General features: G+C 43.3%; 1 protein-coding gene across 1 annotated transcript in view; it reads left to right on the forward strand.

The window, feature by feature from the left end:
* Nucleotides 1-321: 321 nt before the first annotated feature.
* whrna (whirlin a) overlaps nt 322-14435 on the forward strand; it is a gene marked incomplete at its 5' end in the record, with an annotated part of 116672 nt that continues 102558 nt past the window's right edge. The window contains 1 exon segment of the mRNA XM_079289508.1: nt 322-1068. Coding sequence (XP_079145634.1) covers nt 322-1068 — 747 coding nt within the window.

Below are 14435 nucleotides of genomic sequence, written 5' to 3' on the forward strand. Positions count from 1 at the left end.
ACCCTTTCGCATGGGAAGTTTGTAGAATCCAATTACTGATATCTAAATCATGGTAAGTGATAATTCATTTGTGTCAACTGTGACATCGAATTAGTTTGACTGAATTGCCCGTTGAAGTTTCCCCCTTTAATCGCTCTGTCCACTCAAATTGCGAGTAATAAGCGGATCATGTGTCAGAACCAGACAGCATGGATATAATAGGAGTGGACGTCCTCCAGCGGGCGTGATGCCAAGCGCCGGTCTAATCCCGCGCCGCCAGCCCGCAATGCCTGCACTCTAACCCGCATCAGTGTGGCGCCGTGTCCCGGTCACACCGCCAGGATGAGCAGCACCGACCTGGAGCGCATGTCGCTCAGCTCCTCGGCCAACTCGGTGGCCTCCAGCGCGCGGACGTTGTCGGCCAACGTGAGGAAGCTGCACAACGCGCTCAACCTCCTGCTCAACGACTTCGAGAGGGAGCAGTTCATCCACTGCCTCAACGTCTACCACTCCAAACGCAACGTGTACGACCTGGTTCAGACCCTCAACGTCATCCTCAACGCCCCCAGCAAGCGGCAACTTCTGCCCATGCTGCGGTTGGTCATCCCCCGCTCCGACCAGCTTCTCTTCGAGCAGTACACCTCGGAGGGCCTCTATTTAAAATCGGATTCAGTCGCAACAAGCAATGGCAACGCGGAACTCCCGCCGGGCGACTTCCCCGGCGCCAGCCCGACTCCCCCGGGGCATTTTTCGCCGAACAACCCGCCCGACTTTCAGGTGGCGTTGCGCGGCTCGCCGGACAGTTTCAGCACCAGCAGCGAGGGGACAGCTCCCCTGGTGCCGCTGCTCGGGAGGAACTTTGTCCACGAGCCGCCGGGCGAGATCCGGCAGGTCACCATGAAGCGGCACAAGAGCAACGAGGGCCTGGGCTTCAGCATCCGCGGCGGCTCGGAGCACGGGGTCGGTATCTACGTGTCCCTGGTGGAGACCGGGAGCCTGGCGGAGAAAGAGGGTCTCCGGATCGGTGACCAGATCATGAAAGTCAACGACAAAGTCTTCGACAAAGTTACTCATGCCGAAGCAGTGAAGGTAAGTTTATTATTATTGTTTCACTAAACCTGCACACATGCAGCTCTTACAGAATGCACATTCATCCTCTCATTACAGGGTGCAGATTAGTGAATGGCACGAATGTTGTCATGGGAACTATTTGCATCGGTCTTGTCCTCTTAACGATGCTACATCTCCTGTGCAGCATATGTGTTTGTGTCTAAACTTAACCTCTTTGAAGTTAACAAGCTTTGATTTATTGAGGGGAATCGATTTTGTTGGCTTGAAACAGCTTTGGCAATTTGTTAGATCTGCAAGAAATACAGTGCAACAGACATTACAGGCCTACAGTTAACACGACAACACTATACAGTGTTGTTGTGTTAACTGTAGGCCTGCAGGGATCACTACCTCTAGGAGTGTAACCTGACACCTTCAATAGCAGCTGGTAGCCGTGTGTGTGTGTGTGTGTGTGTGTGTGTGTGTGTGTGTGTGTGTGTGTGTCGAAGAAGCTGAGTGTTGGCCCCAGTGCTCTGAAGCTGTAGACTGAGAATAAGGACTGGGACAACTTTAGCCTTGTGCACTGTTGTTCATGCCACTGGCTGTAAATAACATCTATTAGCAGATGAGGCGATAAAGGAGCGTGTCTGATTTGTGTTCAGGCAAGATTGATTCAGTAGGAAACCTTGTGAGGTCCTTGGTTTTATGAGCTGTCCATGGTGCTGAAAATTCATCTCTGCCTTTTCGTTCTCTGTCTCCTGACCGCCCCCCCCCCCCTTTCTTCACTCAATACTTAAGTCATGCTTTTCTGACCAATTTTGTGATTGCACTCATTCACACCTATTTGCCCATGTCATATCACATCACAGGGCTGCAGTTGTTCAAGGTTCCAGTCAGTTTTTAAGCATCTGGAAAATCACACTCACGGTCAATGCTTTTGCTCCTTATTCAGTGATTTTACTTCATTTTAGATATATTAAAAAATGCATACCAGTGAAAGCGTATTAACTGGGTGTTACATATACTCTCTTACAGCATATGTCTCTTAAGAGTCTGCCTCTTGTGGGAATCGCATTTTAATCTCAATGAGACTTTTACCTCAGGGAAAAAGAAAATAGTTCACCACTCAGATTTTCTCTTTTTCAGGCAGTGACATTGAGAGAGGAGTTATTTCTCAGTAAAAAAGAAGAAGAGAGGAAGCAATACCACCTGCACAAAGTCACAAAAAAGTGGCAGACATCTATAAGCTGCTTTTTTTGGAAAAGTGATTGTATGTCTGTAGTTTAAAAGGTCACTGGTTTGTTCCCGCCGACAACCGGGGATTATAATGTAGGTCAAATTGAGTCCTCTCTAACCTTCACTGATCTTGATAAAGATGTCCATGTTTTTATCTCCTCTGGTGTGGACCTTTTTGTAATTCACTTTATGCAGGGCTAAGCCACGAGGCAAACTCTTACCTAAAGTAAATACTGCACCTATAGGATTTTAGATTAACACCAAGAGATGAGAACATGTCCCCCTGGTTTAGCCTCGATTCACAGGTTGGTTAAGAAACATTTTAGGCTTCACAGTGTCAATGTCCTTATACATTTATACACAGATACATTTATCACGTATCGTACGGCGCTGTTCCTCTAGTTGTGCCTTTATGATCGGGGCTCCACATTGGGACCTTCTTTAGATACATTCATGGTTGTATTGTTACATTCAGCAAGGTTCACAGGCTGCCACTGTAGGGTGCACCCCTAAAAGTGAAGCCAAAACATCTGGATCGCCCCTGTTGGATAGCTGTCAGTTTGGGAAGCGCTTTATTTGATATGCAGCAGAGATTTCTATGAATGGCCCACTTATTTTAAATGTCAATTTTGCCGTTGATCATGTTCATTTAATTGTGGGGTACCAAAATCGTGGTGATGATTAATAGTCAATTAATTGTGCAACCCTAACTTGAAGGGCTTTATCTGTCTCTGAGGAAGATGCATAGCCCCCCGTGTGTTAATTCAGTTTTCTATTGACGTGAAAGTGATTATGCATGTTGAAGTGATGAGGTCATCGTCTACAGATCTGCTCGTCAGACTAAAGACTGCAGCAGAGCGCCTCTGCACCTCATATTGTACGTGATGTCAGACTGCTTTGGATAGAATACTAACTGCAGAATGAACCATCAATGTGTCTCCAATCAATTCTCTCCACATTTAAAACGGTCTCCATCTGTGAACTGAAGGCTATCGCTTGCTGCTTCTGTACTGTAAGTGAAGAGTGTTGCTGTCTAGGTTTCTTTGAGAGAGTGCACATCATTTGTTGTGTGAGGAGTTGGGTCGGTTGTGAGACTGAGAGGGAGTGAAACCAAATGATCGGTTAAATATATGCTCCTTATATAATGTATGTATCTTCATTCTTTCTTGATTGTGTCATTGTCAGCAAGTCCTTACTTTGTGCTCTGCTTCTCATTCCACTATTAGGCCATGCATAATGTTTATGGTTTATGTCTAACTATGAATACCACTAGTTATACTGCTGTTATTAGTCTGACAGGCAGCCAACTAGGAGAGAAGCCGTCTCTGGAGGTTATTAATGCTTGACCTCGGTTATTTGAATGCCTCCTCGTTTTAGTCTGAATGCCATTACAAGCGTTTATTCGAACCGGAATCATTTTAGCTGTCTAAACTCTGCCAGACCCACGAGTGAGCTCATCATTGCAAACTCATGATGTGTAGCCAAAACGTTGTACAAACACTCTTTTATATTCTGGTGCAGATACCAGACTTTAATATTTTCTCAACAACTATTGTCTATGTGAAGATATGGTGGAGTCATTTCTACGTGAGCAGAGAATGGAGTCTCTCTCCCTCTGTTTGTGTTGTACTTGGAGTTTCTCTGTGCTCAGTGCATGTTAGTATATATAGAATATTTTGCATTCTGAATACAATTAATTTGTTCAATAATTCTATACATCAAAGTGTCTTGCTAAAGTCATTTTAACACATATTTATTGTTAACTATTTATTCTTAGAGTGAGGAGCCACTTTACAAACTACCAGCCAATCTGAAAAAACAACCCGCTCAGTGACTTCAAGCCTCTGGCACATTGTGACCGATGAAATGTCACCTTTGAATGAGCCGCTGTCTGGATGCTCTTGATGAATGCAGTCGAGACAGCACATCTGATCTCGTCCCCTGACTGAGGACTGAACTCCCACAGAGCATCCAAAGTCAAAGCTCCATCAGTCAGTGTTTTTATATTAAAGTGCAGTCGAATGACCGCACGTATTGTGAAAGTGGTCCTAGTGATGAACCCGAAAAGCTTGGGATCTTTCAGTCTCACGGCTCTCATCAACCGTGTTTCCAGCAGCGATTATCAGCAAACAAGCTCTGCTGACCCCACTGTGTACTCAACTTTCACCAAACAGCAGACAGACTATAGCTAGCGACTAGATCGGGAAGAAAGTGCAACATGTAACAGGCAAAGAGTCAAATGTCTTTCTCAAGAGTGGGTGGAGACTTAACTAGTCAAAAAGGAGAGTGAATATTGAACTTCCCTTCATCAGATGGACCGAAACGTGACTCCGGGGGAACGATGATGTTGATCCATGTCTGCTGGATGTGTAAACGGGCACTTTTTATTGCAAAGGAGCAATCTGTAAAATCTCCATCAAGTGCTAATCAGTCAGAGTGGATTCTTTCAGCTATGTTTGGAGTTGTATGAGCCAAAAAAAAGGATTAATGCAGATTTGAAAGGCCTACATCCCTACGTTATCATTTAAAAAAAAGTGTACATATCAGTTATAGTATTGCTCTTTTGCTCAGCCCAAACTGTTATATAGAAGTCACAAAGCTTTACCACATCACACGCACATTGATAACAAATCAGTAATCCTACACACACAACAAGGCTGGCTTTAAATAGGTCGATGCAACTTATTTTCTACTCATTCCCACTGTTTCCCCCCCCCGCTGTATGCCTCTACTTACGCCTAATCCGCTCCACTTTAGCCAACCTGTGTTGCCTGATGAGTTCAGGGATGGCCTCTGAAAGCAATAGATTGTTTTTTACCCCAGGGGACGAGTCAAGGGCTTACAGCTGTATAACTCTCTGTCCTCTTCCTACGAGCCCGCCTTGGCCCCGGTCCCTCGAGTCACTGCCAAGGTTAGCTCCCCTGTCAGCATTTCGTCTTCTCATCATCTTCCCTGTGCTGGACGGTCTGGAGAATGTGACTGGATGAGTAGGGACATGCATCGTGTTGTTTTAGAGCCACACTAGCATTGAGACAACCAGTCTTGTCTCGCTGTCGGCCACAGACTGCCTGTCTCTGTGATTTATTTTTAATCTGATTTGTCTTAAGTCTGAGGAGGGTGTGAGAGGGACAAACAAAGGCAGAAGTAGAGGCCCAGAGACTAACGGCTAGAGAATCAGAAAACAAGTCTCACGACAAGATTGGTCGACACGATTTCCTGTCTTCCTTTTTGTCTTAAGTAATTATTCCGAGAAAAACTGTCTTTGAGCAGTTGAAGCGGTGACCTTTCTTGCAAAAGGGACCAGAAGGAGAGGCGATTTAACAAAAATAGAAAATTGGCTGGTTGGCTAAATTTGCTGGGTCGACACCTGGGCAGCTGCCAGGCACATTGACATGCAAAGACTTGGCCGCAAGTCAGAGAAATGGGAGCTGAGCGGCACTGCAGACTGCTAATGGTTAGTGTGTTGATGAGATGGAGGGAGGCAGATAGAAATCTCCTTAAACTTGAGGAAGGTACTAATTGATTCATAGCTCGGAGCTGATTCTGCGCTTGCGATCGAGGTTGGTTTTTGCAGTTACTGAGCCCAAAACCTAAAAAGAAAAATCCACATTTCTGTCTGAAGATGGCTGCACATCTACAGCAGAATCCATTTGCATGTTATTATACAATGGTCAGAAATGTAGGTGTTATTTGAACTTAAAGGACCCCATGCAGTGGCATCTTTGCTTCCTTCATATGATTCTTTTTGAAACAGGATGTTGAAGCTTAAACACAGAGAAAGGGAGTTGCTCTATTGGCCGGAATATAAGGCAACCTTTTCTTTCTGGATATTGTGTTTGTTGTGTTGTATTCGAGGAAGTGTTAGAACGAGTTTGCCTCGGTTAACCTGCGGGAGCTTCTGGCGGCTTGTGTAACATGTTTTTCTATACCACGGAGGAAATAAATTCCAGATGAGTGAGAGCGAGTCAAAGTGTCCCCCGACGTCTTTACCGCACCGGGGACTGAATCATCCGTCAAGCTGGCAAGAATTACCGCTCTCGCTGAATGTCACGATGAGGCTAAAAGCTGAGGAAAAAAGCAAAACAGTCGGAGGAAACGTTTGCAGAGGCAGACGGGAGAGCTTGTGAATACTGTACGTGACTGACAACAGGCAACGCAACTGCAGGATTTCCATTTATGAAAGTCCTTCATGTCAGTTCAAGGATGAGGACTCTAGTAACTGTGGGAAACTTTCCAAAAGTGTTTCTTACCTTCAAAAAGGTTTTCTACAAAAGCAGAGGGGCGTTGTTTTATAATGTTGTCTTATATTTAGGCCAGTATAGTAGACTTATGAAAAATGAAAAAAACATGTTTTTTGTATTTTCTATATATTTCTATTCTTATAAATTAATTGCTTTGTTGAACTGAGTTCTGACCTCTGATTCTGCGCCCAGCAGCGGTTCCAGCTCAGACCACGTGTCGTGTGTGGTAGCAGCAGAGCAACGTGAAGATGCACTGAACATAGCGCTGAGTAGCAGTATCACCGAAGTCTCTCTTGTAAACACGAGGCTGATCCAACACTCACTGTCCAAATCCCCACACTTCCTCCTAGCCAGCCCCTGCTTTGGATCTCACTTGTGAACAGTGCTGATTTGGTAGAACTTTGACAAAATCATGAACTGAATATTTTTGATATAATGCAGTGAACTGGAAAATTGGACCGTTAAAATGCTTATTATTCAACTTGGGCAACAGCAGCTTATAATAGAGAAGAGCAGATTGCATTGTTGGACCAGCCTGGAATCTCTAATTAGACAAAGTAAAAGGCTATTACTGCACTTAAAAAAAAATGACCCTCGTGGTGCCCTTCAGCAAGACACTTTGCACCGCTCCACTCGATTGGCTAACAGTTATTTGGCCATCGGCATGTACTGGCCGGCCTCCAGTTGTGGCGGTATGAGTATGAAACCAGTCATGGCTGAAGTCTGAAGGGTCAGTGCTCATTCTTCTTGAATCTTTGGCAGCTCGAACTCTCTGCCTCAAGGACGGAAGGAAGTTTCCATAAGCTGCAGCCCTGTGGTGTGAGACGCTGGACATTTGCCTTTTCCATCCGCTAACGGTTCTCATGTCGGCCAAAAGTTTTAAGAGAAGTAGAAATCCATAAGTTTGACTCTACCCGAAACAATGCCTCCCTTTCTCTGTGTTTACTGCAGTTTAATAAAACACCATCTCAGAATTACCATATTCACACAGCACAGCTGGAGGCTCTCCTTCGTTGTCCAAACATTTATCCCACCCACATTGATTGAATGTTTGCAGATGTCTTAACTCTCCCGGACCCACAGATTTAACCAAAACGTAAGTGCCTTTCACACACGCATCCTATCCGTGGAATACACATTTCCTGCATGGGTCGTGTGTGAATGGGAGCAGGGATCCGTATTCGGGGGAATCTGTAACGCCAATTTCCCACCTCAAGACCTGATTACATTTCAGGGGAAATACTGATGTGTTATGAATGACAGCAGTCACATTACAGGCACATGTACATAAAGGGTTACGTCCTTCTGACTGAAGACACAATAGATCGAGTTCACCGGTCACAAGACCACGCTGTTGACCTACTGGAATCTGCAACTTGTTTTTGATTAAGCATTTCTGTAAACTTGTCAACTACTAACAGTTCCTCTGCTGCCATGTTCCTGAAAATATTAGGAGACGTCTCCAGCCACATACACACACATCTGGCCTTGCACGATAATCTTCTTCTGTTGAGTTCTTAGGTCGGTTGGTATGCGTAAGTGTTGCATTACCGCCATCGGCCGGACCGTCCCTTGCCCCATCTATTCCGGCATTGCTGCGGCATGTGTGAAAAGGCACAGGACGGCAATGTTCCTGGATGTAGTGCATGTATGAATAGTGAAGATCACTAGCGGTGTCTGAAAGGATATTCTAGGAACATACCGGGAACTATTTGTGAAAGAGACTTCAGACTGAATGCCTTTCTTCCCCCCGTCCTTTACCCACATTGGTGCCTCTATATTTGAGACCATATTTCTCACTCACAGAAAGTGAGAGTTCTGTTAGTGAGGACTGAGGGTGGAGGAGTGAAAGTCTCTCAAGCTTTTAATCAGGAGGGAAGAAGAGATTTTAGTGCTGGTTCGATGCGTTTGCTGCAGGATGGGGAGTTGGCAGATGGGAAAAGGAATCAGAAACGGGATGGATGGACCAAACGACGCATAAAGATGCAAAGCCCTCAGCTGTGTTACCACACGCGGCCCCATGCCGGCCAGTGGACAGTGAGTGTTGAGTAAGGAGTCAGCAGGCAAACCGCCAACAATAGGTGTTTTAAGAGTGTGAGTCACCGCAACTACACAAGGTCCTTGAGCATGCCGCTATAACGGGGCACCCACCCAGCATATTTTACAGGTTGTTGCAGCAGAATGCAAGATTAGCTGTAGACGCTCACGGATGCACGCACACTAATAATAACAATAATAATAATAATGATTTCAACCATATCGTCCAGCCTTTCCAGTAAATGTAATGCCTAAAGATTCGTGTAGCACCTCAGCTGTATTTCTCTTGGTGATTATAATGTGAAATATTCATGAATTGCTTTAATTAAGTGGCCGGAGGCCATTTTGAAACTCGCGTGGTGTTGTGGCGTGCTACACTGATGAATATTGAACTGTTTACTGGCATTGGAGGGCTGATGTCAAGACTGTGTGGGAGATGATGGAAACACACTGAGAGGAGTCATGCAGGGCAGAAGGCGGTGATGTTCAGCATATTTAAGATATCATTTCACACTTGTTGACGTATCCAGCTGTTCTGTGCCTCCTTTACGTTGACCCACGCGCTCACCTTTAGTTGTCGAGACTAAAGATGATAGCTTTATACCTTTTTGCTTTCACTCAATTCTTGTATACGAAGTGGGCTGCTACTCACCGTTGAGCAGTACCAGCACCTAATACATTTTGGCGCTTCTCACAAGCATTTTGGCGCTTCTCACGGTCCCCTCTTCAGCCCTCTCCATATCAGGTTATCTGGGTGATTCATAATGGCAATTCATAACGGCTCATAAACCATATGAACATGAAAACAATGTGGCGGGCATCAGAACGAGCCGACCCATAGCCTGTAGGGTGCTTTTATTTATTTATGAGCAATTTATAATAAATGAAATGTTCTGAATCTGCTCTTTTGATTAACAGAATATGATTTTACAGGACAAACATTGCCAGAAAAGTAAAATTTTTAGCAATGTTAGCAAGGTTGGTCTTTAAGCCTTTTGGGCGTTCTTGTAATAATAGCACGAAATGATGTAGAATCTTATAGTTTTAAGTCAAAATCCTGAAAAGTTTTCTTGGGGGAGGACCCCTATCACAATGGCTTTTATTTTTACTTTTGTTAGTATACATGTCCCGTATACAGTATTAATGCAAGCTCACACATGTGCACGTAGAAACACACATTCAGTTCACTCTGTGAGCTGTTTCCTGGCACTAAATCAGGAACACTTCTCCTCTTTCCCATCCTTTTTGTGTCAAATATCTCATCCATATGTCTATCTAAAGGCAGCGTTTCTATTCTCCTCTGGTTGGCCCACCTGGGGTCCCTCAGACAGATCTGCTGCCAAAGTGACTCTATTGTAACGGTCTAATTGCTTTACAATGGAGCCGCCGAATGCTTCAGTTCACAGCGAAGGTGTCCCCAATCTATCGCCTGGTCTCCACAGCACCAAATCACCGGAAGCAGTCGTTAATATCCGGTCAATGAGCTGAATCCCTCTGTCTCTGTTCACTTCTGTGTGTAGGCAGGGCATTATTTATTCTATTAGACCCTTGGGTGCTTGGAAGTTTCACAGACATCAAATGTTGTTATTGAGGGCCCGTGGTGAGACCACTAAGTTTATTGAAACATAATCAATTGTCAGTTTATTAGTACACCCATCAAAAACGGTTAAAGTCTAACACAACAACCCTGTAGTAGAAGTAGTGCTGGGTATTGGTACTCAATACCTCTAAACCAGCAGTTCCCAAACTTTTTAGGCCACACACCCCCTTCTACATCCCGACCGGGTTCACGCACCCCCAATCCCCCCCCACACCTTAAAAAAAAGCAACAGAGCCCATTTATCATCCAAGAAACTGGACAAGAGTGTTTGTCTGTGGACTCAGACGACCAGATGGAATCCTACCACAGGTACGTCTTCATTCTATTAAACTACGTCTTCATTCTATTAAACTACGTCTGTATTATATTAAACTATGTCTGCATTCTGTTAAACTACGTCTGCATTCGATTAAACTACGTCTTTGTTATATTAAACTACGTCTGTGTTCTATTAAACTACGTCTGTGTTCTATTAAGCTACGTCTGTGTTCTATTAAACTATGTCTGTATTCTACTAAACGACATCTGTATTCTATTAAACTACGTATTTATTCTATTAAACTACGTATTTATTCTATTAAACTACGTATTTATTCTATTAAACTACGTATTTATTCTATTAAACTACGTCTTTCTTCTATTAAACGACGTCTTTATTCGATTAAACTACGTCTGTATTCTATTAAACTACGTGTGTATTCTATTAAACTACGTCTGTATTCTACATCTGTATTATATCAAACTATGTCTGTATTTGATTAAACTACGTCTGTGTTCTTTTAAACTACGTCTGTGTTCTTTTAAACTACGTCTTTATTCTATTAAACTACTAAATGAGCTGTGAAGAATAGAAGAACGGATCATAAAAGTCACGGATCAGATTACCACAAAATTAAAAAGGCTACTAATTATTGATCATTAATGATCATTATTCAGAGATACAGAACTCTTTGATGTTTGATTACATCAGCTGGTCGACAAGGATCCACAATATTTATTATAAAAATCATTTTAACGCTCTGAAGTCAGTAAACCATCAAAAATAATAACTGTCATACTTTTACTTCATTGTAGTAATTGTGTTTCTTTTCTTCATAAAAACACAAAATTCAAATGATTAGGAAATAAAAGATTACATTTTTATCATCATTATTACCACAGTGGTGGAATGAACTGACGTCAGGACAGCAGAGTCGCTGCCCGTCTTTCATCAGGCTGAAGGCTCAAGAAGTACTACCTGAGCCTTCCACTCAGCACTTACTGTATTCATACTAGTTTGTTTCACTTACTGTATTCATACTAGTTTGTTTCACTTACTGTATTCATACTAGTTTGTTTCACTTACTGTATTCATGCTAGTTTGTTCCACTTACTGTATTCATACTAGTTTGTTTCACTTACTGTATTCATGCTAGTTTGTTCCACTTACTGTATTCATGCTAGTTTGTTCCACTTATTGTATTCATGCTAGTTTGTTCCACTTATTGTATTCATGCTAGTTTGTTCCATTTATTGTATTCATGCTAGTTTGTTCCACTTATTGTATTCATACTAGTTTGTTCCACTTACTGTATTCATACTAGTTTGTTCCACTTACTGTATTCATCCTAGTTTGTTCCACTTACTGTATTCATACTAGTTTGGTCCACTTACTGTATTCATACTAGTTTGGTCCACTTACTGTATTCATGCTAGTTTGTTCCACTTACTGTATTCATACTAGTTTGTTCCACTTACTGTATTCATACTAGTTTGTTCCACTTACTGTCTTCATGCTAGTTTGTTCCACTTACTGTATTCATACTAGTTTGTTCCACTTACTGTCTTCATACTAGTTTGTTCCACTTACTGTATTCATGCTAGTTTGTTCCACTTACTGTATTCATGCTAGTTTGTTCCACTTACTGTATTCATACTAGTTTGTTCCACTTACTGTATTCATGCTAGTTTGTTCCACTTATTGTGTTCGTACTAGTTTGTTTCTGTACGTCTGCTCTGGTTTCTGCTCTTAGATTGTTTAGAGGAGATGCACTTATGACTTCTGGTGACGAGTAGTTCTCTTGAATATGTTGAATACACTTATTGTAAGTCGCTTTGGATAAAAGCGTCTGCTAAATGACTGTAATGTAATTTATAGCCGCATAAAAATCGTACCAACGAGAGAACAGTTTGCTCGCGCGTGGCGTTTGTTTACAAGATAAAAAAAAGACTAAGAATCTTCCTGCACCGTGCCTTCGAAAAGGTAACTGACGTACACCAGAAGATTGGCCAGATTGGCCACATCTGTAGGCTCGTCTACTTGCAGAGAGTAAAACTCACTCTTCTTCACGCGACCGACTGTCTAATGTACTACTAATGTAGCCAGGATGTCTTCGGACAAAGCATCGATGCGGCGCGACACTGTTGTTGGACTGAGCTTGTAGTTGTTGTTGTTGTTGTTGTTGTTTTCTTGAGGCTCCGTCTCAACCATTGTGGGAGTCATGAGACTACAGGAGGTCTGCTCTGAATATCAATGAAGGTTCAGACGGTTCATTGTTACTTTGTCTGTTGCTCGACACGTATAATTAGGAGCCGGACACATGCAGAGATGTGTACAGTATATATGATCGGTAGGAAAACTTACTGTTCACAGGGCATACAGGTATATTTCTTCTATTCGGCTCAGTGCAGTTGAGTTTTTCCACACTTCAGATCGATGTCTATGATTGGAAGCATCGTGGAGAAGCTGTCACCTGTGCGATCGATCGGTCGCTGTCACCTCCTGAGCTGCTCCTGTGTCTCATCTCATCTTTAATCGGCTCACTGAATGACCACACAAGGCCTTCGCAGTGTGATAGGCTATTTGTCCTTTAAGGTTAATATATTGAGAATTTAAAATAAATCTGATTCCAGAAAGCTGTCATAGTATAAAGAAAACACCACCATATGCATAGAGTAAAACAAGTTCACTTTTTAAATGCAATCAGCACTGTGGAATCTGCATTTATCACAGCCACACTAATATTCATAGAAGCCTTGTAATTATTTATAGAGAGGTTTAGAAAACACATATTCTATTCCTAAAAATGTAGAAATGGTGAGATTGTATCTGCTCCCCAATGAACCTTTCTATTGCACAGATATTTGTCGTCTTACCAGGCGTGGTTATTGTAAGATGTGCTGTATTTGAAGCTCTGTGGTTTCCTCAGCGGCTCGTACGTTCTGCTGCTCTTGGTAGAGACTCACACACTTACACACATTCAGGCAAATTCTCCTGCACTGCCTGACACAAGCAGCCATTCAAATGACTGCGCTACTGGAGGAGGAGGAAGAAAAGGGATTTAAAAAGGTGACGTAAGCACAAGAGCCACGATTAAATAATCTCCTCCCCGAGAAAAAGACTTCCTGGGAGGTTGTGAAGTCCTCTGATGTGTGAGTTATCAGAGCAGCAGCAGAGTTCTAACACTGGGAGTCCTCAGAGGAGAGACACAGGGTTGTTTTAAATCCCAACGGTGTGGTGAAGAGCTTTATAATATGGGTTTAATCACTAACGTATTGAGACGGTGACCACCAGCACCAAACTAAATCTTCTGTTCTTTGTCTGGCAGATTACATTATAGCCTTCCCAACTGTGAGGGTTTTAAATTTTATTTCATGCATTCAGTGTCTGTGAGATGGGGTTTGAGGAATGTGCTGGAGTGGGGGTGGTGTGAAAGTGGCAGGGAGAGGTGTGAAGTTCAGGACAATGGGGCATAGGCCCAGGTGGGGCTTGTTGGACTTCAGCCAATCAGTGAGCTGATCGATGAGCTGAGGAATGCAATTTTGAGGGGACAAAGGGTTTGAAACTCTGGGGGGTTTTCAGATCTTCTGCTGGCCACCGAGGAGGCAGACCAGCCTTCTGGGTGGCTCGGATTGGATCTCACATTTGATTTTATATGTAGGTTTGTTTTGTTAATAATTGTGTGATTCGGTTTGAAACTGTTTGTATCTGTTTTTATGCTTCTTGGACAATAAATCCATTTAGATTTTTACTTTAACCTGCTGTTGTGTTTTGGAGGCGATTGAGACAGCATGGCTGCAAGGGGGGGGCGATTTCTCCCTGTGTCCAGAAGTTGTGGCCTTAACACAAACAGCGCTGACCAGCAGTGATCCGTTAACCGGCCCAGATGTCTCTTTTATGATTGGGAGAGGAGAGGAGCCCTGCAGGACATCCGATACTGTGGAGCTGCCTTACCTATCTCCTACTGACCCCCCCCCCCCCCCCCCCCCCCCACACACACACACATACACACACACACACACACACACCTCCG

The sequence above is a fragment of the Melanostigma gelatinosum genome (genome assembly GCF_949748355.1).
Source record: "Melanostigma gelatinosum genome assembly, chromosome: 18".
NCBI classification, from domain to species: domain Eukaryota; kingdom Metazoa; phylum Chordata; class Actinopteri; order Perciformes; family Zoarcidae; genus Melanostigma; species Melanostigma gelatinosum.